The sequence below is a fragment of the Bison bison genome, unplaced genomic scaffold (assembly GCF_000754665.1).
Source record: "Bison bison bison isolate TAMUID 2011002044 unplaced genomic scaffold, Bison_UMD1.0 scf7180017864349, whole genome shotgun sequence".
In the NCBI taxonomy this organism is placed as follows: domain Eukaryota; kingdom Metazoa; phylum Chordata; class Mammalia; order Artiodactyla; family Bovidae; genus Bison; species Bison bison.
Window position 1 is genome coordinate 8,002,257 of NW_011494921.1, and position 7,992 is coordinate 8,010,248.

Consider the following 7,992-nt stretch of genomic DNA (forward strand, 5'->3'; position numbering starts at 1 on the left):
GGGAGTTGGTGATGGACAGGGAGGCCTGGCGTGCTGCGATTCATGGGGTCGCAAAGAGTCGGACACGAGAGAGCGACTGATCTGATCTGATCTGACCTGACTAGACGGACCTTTGTTGGCAAAGTAATGTCTCTGCTTTTCAATATGCTATCTAGGTTGGTTATAACTTTCCTTCCAAGGAGTAAGCGTCTTTTAATTTCATGGCTGCAGTCACCGTCTGTAGTGATTTTGGAGCCCAGAAAAATAAAGTCTGACACTGTTTCCCCATCTATTTCCCATGAATTGGTGGGACCGGATGCCATGATCTTCGTTTTCTGAATGTTGAGCTTTAAGCCAACTTTTTCACTCTTCACTTTCACTTTCATCAAGAGGCTTTTGAGTTCCTCTTCACTTTCTGCCATAAGGGTGGTGTCATCTGCATATCTGAGGTGATTGCTATTTCTCCCGGCAATCTTGATCCCAGCTTGTGCTTCTTCCAGCCCAGCGTTTCTCATGATGTACTCTGATATAAGTTAAATAAGCAGGGTGACAATATACAGCCTTGCCGAACTCCTTTTCCTATTTGGAACCAGTCGGTTTCCCAGGGGATGTTAAAACTTGACCTCAGCCTTACGCTTTCAGAACTGCGCCTCCATGCTTTTTGTCTCCCTTTTTCCACCTCGCCAATGTCACCTTGTCTTATAGGTCCAGGTAAACCAAGGAAGTCCAAGGTGCATCCAGATTTGAAATATGATCATATGATATGTTTCTTCCACCTTATATATGATAGATAGGCTGTGTATCATTTACCACTAGTATAGAGAGGAAGAAACAGAGGCTTCGATGAGAAAATTGAAACTAAGGATCCCATGAACCGAAAGAACAGATGGTGCCTGTGTTCATGGAGTTTCTAATCAAGAGATTGCACCAGAAAGACAAATGTGTAATCAATATTGTGGATATCTTTCAAAAGGTTCTTTAATAAAGTTCTTTCATGAAGTTCTTTGCATCTGTCCCTATAAAAGAAACTGTAAAATGAAACAGAGTTCAGCTGCTGAATTTCAGAAGCTAAGCCAAAATACTAAATTTGAATCCCTCGGTAAATTAGGCATTTTTCAAGGTGTGTGTTTTTGGAAGTGATATTTAGGGCCTCAACATGCTTATGTTCTGTGTTCTAACAGAGTGACTGGAACAGCAAACTGACTGCGGAGGAGGGATGTAGGTGTGGGTCAACCAGGATTACTGAGTGTGGGACCAGTAAATGTGCTGCCTGTGTGATCTCTGCACGTTTTGTTTTTTTTTGTTTTCAATTTTAGAACAAAGAACTAAAAACCAAGGTGGCACTCTGGCCTGAAACTCCCGGGACGAAGGTATCTAAGGCTGTCTCTACAAGGTAAGGCCTTTCTTCCCCCACCACCTTCTGGCTTCGTGACCCCTGTTGAACATGTTTGACATTCATCCCACTTGAGTAAGAATCCAGTCCGTGAATACTTATGTAATCCTGTGTTTTCTGTCTGTCTCCCAGTTCTTTGGGAATGGGAACTGTATTGATCTTGCTTACCACTGACTGAATCCCTGAAATCTGATGTATGAATACTTTATGAATAAATGAATGAATAAATGTAGGTATCTTTTCCCTCCTCTTTGGTATAAAGCAAGCCCAGTCTTGGCTTCAACACTTACTCCAAACAGTACAGATTATCTCCTCTACCATTCTTGTTCCTCCATTGCTTGTATTTTCTGTGCCATTGATAGGCATTTTAATCATAAAAAGTGTGTATTTAGTTAAATTTCCATGTCTGTATCTCAAATCAAAGAGATTGTAAAAGTCAAGAGGGCAAGAATAGTTCTTTATTTTCCACTTTATTTCCTATATTGTTAAGGACAAGTGTCTTTAATAACTACCTAATAATGAGTGAATGAGGCAGTGATAATGACCCGTAAAGCAATGGAAATGATAGTTGAAACCATCAAATCACTTTCTAATGTTGACAGAATCTGAAGTGACAGGTTGGTGGAAAAAAAGACTTCTGAGTTCAAATCTCATTTCCATAATACTCCATGAAATTATCACTTAAAAGAAAACATAGTCTGTAATTACATGAATCATTTTGAAAGTGATTAAAAACTTCCTGTTCTGGCAGCTTTTAAATTTCCCCGTCTGGTCTCTCTAGGGCAGAAACCCATTTTCTGAAACTCCTCTGCACAGTGCCTGACATGAAGAAATCAGGTCCCCTATGATTAGCATCAGTCTAGGAATTCAGGCAGATCTATCGCCCTTTTCAAAACACCCTGCAACCATGCTTCACTTTGCTAATGATGTATGTAATTAGAGACTAGAGATGGAGCCATTAAGGATCAAGCTTTCTAAAATCTCTGGGCCCCCAGATGCTAAGTTATTAACTTTTTTGGCCAGTAGCCCTGCAGCATCTAATAAAGAAAAATTGAGCCTAAGAAGTGTAATATTGGGTGAAATGCCTACATTTTAGAAGCAACGAAAAAAAAAAAAATAGTCACTTCATGAGGGGAAGAGATGAAGATTTTAGACTAGAAAGGCAAACGTGATGACTTTCCTGGTGGCCTTGTGGTTAAGACTTCACCTTCCAACAGAGGGGATGCAGGTTCTATCCCTGCTTCAGGAGCTGAGATACTGTATACGTCATGGCCAGAAAACCAAAACATAAAGGACAGAAGCAATATGGGAACAAATTCAATAAAGGCTTTTTAAATGGTCCATATAAAAAAAATCTTAAAACAGCAAGCCAGACTTTCCAAGGGAAGGGAGGATGGTCAACTTTAGCTGCCTTACTGGGTACATTCTCCTGGAGTCACGGATCATCATGGCCAGTCTCAGCTGTTCTGACCTGGAGGGAATGGAATCAAGAGTGGAGCAAAGGCGGGAGCAACAGGTGGTCTCTGTATTGACCGTATTGAGTGCTGAGACTCGGGCTGGTACAAGGAGGATGAATTTGAGACAGTGACTTCTATGGCCAATCCTTTTAGCTTCAGTTAATTAATAAGGGTAGTTTTAAAGACTTTTTTCCTCCTGTGACTTGGGAAAGGCCAAATGGGAAAGTTTCCTAATTGAAGCAGGGAAACTGGACTGAGTATGACCTTTGGTTTATGATTTTTTATGAAGTTCCAATAGTAATGATGTGTCTATAATGGTTGCTAAGTTGCTTCAGTCGTGTCTGACTCTGTGCGACCCCATAAACAGCAGCCCACCAGGCTCCCCCGTCCCTGGGATTCTCAAGGCAAGAACACTGGAGTGGGTTGCCATTTCCTTATCCAATGGTAGCTCTCATATTTGCAAAATGAAATCTGACCAATTGGTTGTTTGAGAACATAAGTGGTAGTATGGTTTGGTAAATCTAGAGTCACCAAAATAAAATGGAATTATAACTTTAGAGAGGAACTGAAATATAAAAGTGGCCATTCTTGCAAGGAAAAAAAGAATCACACACATTTAAAATTTATCTTGGCAAATCTCTTAAATCACTTATGAAATAGAGTTCTGCGCTATTTTTCAATAAGTACAAAAAACAAGGATTTTTTTTTCGAGCATTAAAACATATAGATGTTTCTTGAATTGAACACCAGAGAAATGGTCTTCTGGATATTAAAGATCGTTGTTTGAAAATAGCAAAAGAGCAACAATAAAATACGTATGTATGTGTATATATATGTATATGTGTGCACACAGATATCAATGTGCATGCATATAAATATGTATATATATTTGTATATATATATTAAACTAGATTCACACACTGAGGAGAGAAGTTTAGGCTATGATAAACCCATAGAACTAAAACATTGTGAGGGAACAGTTGATTCATGTGTTCCATCTCAAGTCACTCTGGTGCATGTCTTCACTGAGTAGAAGGGCAAATACACTCTCCCTCTTCCTCATCCTGTTCTCTTACAGCTGGATGCCTTTACGTAAGGTAATGCTTCCGTAGGGCTTCCCTAGTGGATCAGTGGTAAAAAATCCACCTGCAATGCAAGAGATGTGGGTTGGTCCCTGGGTCGGGGAGATTCCCTGGAGGAGGGCATGGCAACCCACTCCAGTATTCTTGCCTGGGAAATCCCATGGACAGAGGAGCCTGGGGGGCTGCAGTCTGTGGAGTCACAAAGAGTCAGATACAACTTAGCAACTAAACAACAACAAGGCTTCCATAACATGCTTTCTGCTGTGTCTCGTGGGGAACTGGAATCAATCGATTAACCATCATTTCTTAGGTTGAAGCAATTAATAAAGGCTTGGCAGCACAGCAGCAGCGGTGATGGTGATGGCGGTGGCACTCCAACTGTATCAATCACGGTTTATGTGCCCGATTTTGATAATCGTGTGGTCTTTTCTACAGTGAACTGAAGACTGAAGACACAACCCCATATTTGATGTTGGTTAGACTACGGAAATGAACTGGCTGGCTGGAGATCTGAATGAGAAAGACTACTACTTGGGTCTTATTTGTTCCTTGAAATGGTCTAAACACATATTAAAATGGTTCAATGCCAGTATTGAATGGAATTTGTTGTATTGTATTCAATGTATACATCAATAGCTTTGCAGGAAGATGTTTCATAAAATCAAACAAAGGAAATACATATTCAAGGAAAAGAACTCTTTCTTCAAAACTTATTAAATGGATGAAGAAACTGGATGCCTTCCCATGATGGAAGATGAATTTTGTTTACACTAAAAAAAAACCTGAATCTTCTTTATTTTTATTGTTTGCAAATATTTGCCTAAGGGACTGGTTATGACCCTTTGATAGTGGTTTCTATGTAGAGTCATCATCCCTTGGTATCCATGGGGCTTGGTTCCAGGAGCCCCAGCGGGTACCAAAACCCATGTGGATGTGGCTGGTCAAGTCCTGTATGTAAGATGCTGAAGCACAGTTTGCTCTCTGTGCCACAGTTTCCACACCTGTGGACTCAGTCAGTCCTTGGTGAGGGTCCTGCAGGTACAGAGGGCCGACTGTGTAAATGTAGGGAAGAGTGTACAGGCATACTTCCTTTCATTGTGCTTCACAGACATTCTGTATTTTTTTTTTTCTGACAATTTGAAGGCTCATGGCAACTCTGCATTGTCAGATGATGGTTAGCATTTTTTGACAATAAAGTGTTTTTAAGTTAAGGTATGTATACATTTTTTAGACATAATACTATTGCACACTTAACAGGGTATGGTATAATGTAATATATAACTTGTACATGCACTGGGAAAGCAGAAATTTCATGTGACTCACTTTATTGTGATGTTCTTATTGTTTTGGTGCTCTGGAATCAAAGCTGCAATGTCTCTGGGGGTGTGTGTGTGTGTGTGTGTGTGTGTGTGTGAATAAATGATATACTTTAAAGTTGACTTTTGGATAATAAGTAATGTCTTACCATGATGTAAATTCATCTCCTAACCCATGGTTAGTTGGGAGAGTTATTTTCTACTGGATTAAGGGTAGAAGAAGGAATACGTTTTTTTAACTAATTCCCCCACCCATGCAACCCTCCAAAGCTGAGAATCCTGGCTGCTTCACCACAGTTCAGGAGGTTATTGTTCTTCACTTGGGATTGATCTTTGGTTACTAGAGGCAACTCACATATCAGCACAAAGAAATGCACTTTGTAATTCTGCCGTTGTGACTAATTTTCTTTTCGATCTTCGTTAATATTATCTAAGTAAAATGTTTAGGGGGATGAATAGAATATAATGCTCTGAGTTCATACCTCCATAAAAAGGTTTTATTAATACTATGGATTGAAAGGAACAGTGGTTGCTGTCTGCAGTGAGGAAGAATCTGAATTCATGAACTTGGAATGATGTGTCTACTGCTTTTGTGAAAGTGTGTTTCAATACATGCATTCATTACAGGTGGAATTTGTGGTTATATAAGTAAAACAAAATGCAACTTAATGCAAAGTCTAACTTAATGCAAACACACTGACACTCAGGAAAGCAGAAAACACTTCAGCTAAAGGCATAATGGGAGAACTTCATTATCCCCAAAGGTGAATCACCTGTAGGCTTTTTGATCCCTCTCTTTGGTGTATAACTCTGAGCATTTTCTCAGGAAATGCTTCATGCCTTTCAAAGTGGAATGTGAAACATCTATTGTCTTTGTAAGTTCAGCAAAGTACTGTAATCCTTGCAGTGCTGCCTAACTCTATGTGTGAGTTTCATAACTTCTTGTTTTGATTGCTTTCTAGTTTTTAAGGTGTAGTTATCTAATAACGTTTAGGACACAGTCACCCTCTGTGTTAGTCGCTTCAGTTGTGTCCGACTCTTTTCGACCCCGTGGACTGTAGCCCGTCAGGCTCCTCTGTCCATGGGGTTCTCCAGGCAAGAATACCGGAATGAGTTGCCAAGACCTCCTCCAGGGGATCTTCCCAACTCGGGATCAAACCTGGGTCTCCTGCATTGCAAGCAGATTCTTTACCATCTGAGCCACCACGGAAGCCCAGTCACCCTATGCCAGGAACAATTCTAAGTACTTCACCTGTATTAATTGCTTTAATCCTCCCAACAAGCCTCTGAAATAGGTCATATTATTATCCCCATGATTCAGAGGAGGATACTGTGAGTGAGCAAATAATTTTTCTAACGGCTGACAATGGAGTAAACATTTGAACCTTTTGATTTGGCTTCTGATACATCTGCATGCTCACTTGATGTTCTGATACTTGCCACCATAGAAATGTCTCTCTTCTTGCTATTTAAACCAACACACCTCTTCTGTTGGCTTTCTTCGCCACCCTGTGGATGACACTGAGAAACAGTACATCGAGGAAATATTTGCTGAGAATTGGTCTTTTACCGGTTGGTCTACCTTGCAAGTACTTAGTTCTGAAAAACTTCTCTGCTAAAACTGCCTATTTTAACTTTATTATTCATGCTTTTATGCCACATTGAGGATTTTTGGTCATACATTTCCTGGCACATGTGTAGGGATATTGGGATCATGAAATCTGCTTTAAGCATCTGCAGAGTGGTAGGAAATTTCACTTTTCACTTGGAGATCACTTAGGTTCCTCTTATACCCCAACCATTATGCTGGGTTGCAATAAATCTGGGTTGTAATTAATGTGAGTTTTTAAAATGGATCCACTTAACTGACCTAACAACCTTGATGATTTACATGAAAATAATGTATTCTCAACTCAAAAATGGAAAGACATTGTTGGGTTTTATTTGACTTCCACTATACGCATTTTTGAACATGGAAGTACAGTTCAATAAAATAAAGGTAGGATCTACTTACATGATCTTCATCTCCACTTTGGAATGGTATTTGGATCTCTTGAGAATAAGAATAAACAGCTTCAGAAGCCTAAAAAGATCTGCTCTTCAAGTACAAAAGTATTTTTTTTACTAACATAAGTAGATTATTTATTTGTCATGTGTGGATTATTTCCTATATCCTCATCATTTCAGCTTTATCATTTGAATTGTTTCTTTAAATAAACATTGCTGAGTGACAAAACAAATCATTACAATGGAGAATGAAACTTAAGAGTCTAAAAATAGTGCCACACAGAAAATACAAAAACAAAAAACCAAACCATTAACTAAATGGTAGTCAAAATATTTGTACTTATAATTATACTAATCAATATATTGGATAAGAAGGTCTGAGGTAGGCTTTGAAATAAATACATGAAGATGAGAAATGAAGTTTCATTTCACTTTGATTACATATATTGTTATAAATTATCATTAAGAAGTGCTTAAAAAATTGGTATGCTGCTGCTAAGTCACTTCAGTGGTGTCCGACTCTGTGAGACCCAATAGACGGCAGCCCACCAGGCTCCCCTGTCCCTGGGATTCTCCAGGCAAGAACACTGGAGTGGGTTGCCATTTCCTTCTCCAGTGCATGAAAGTGAAAAGTGAAAGGGAAGTCGCTCAGTCGTGTCCGACTCCTAGCGACCCCATGGACTGCAGCCCACCAGGCCCCTCCATCCATGGGATTTTCCGGGCAAGAGTACTGGAGTGGGGTGCCATTGCCCTGTCCC

At 39.8% G+C, this 7,992-nt stretch overlaps 1 protein-coding gene across 4 annotated transcripts in view; it reads left to right on the plus strand.

The window, feature by feature from the left end:
- CCDC68 (coiled-coil domain containing 68) overlaps window positions 1-5,846 on the plus strand; it is a 60,360-nt gene extending 54,514 nt beyond the window's left edge. For all 4 annotated transcript variants that reach the window (XR_826578.1, XM_010854789.1, XM_010854791.1 and 1 more), the window contains 2 exons: window positions 1,296-1,372; window positions 4,347-5,846. Coding sequence is in view for 3 of the 4 variants with exons in the window: in XM_010854789.1 (XP_010853091.1) it covers window positions 1,296-1,372; window positions 4,347-4,404 (135 nt within the window). In the remaining variant the exon portion in view is untranslated. The remainder of the gene's footprint in view (window positions 1-1,295; window positions 1,373-4,346) is intronic.
- Window positions 5,847-7,992: the final 2,146 nt, after the last annotated feature.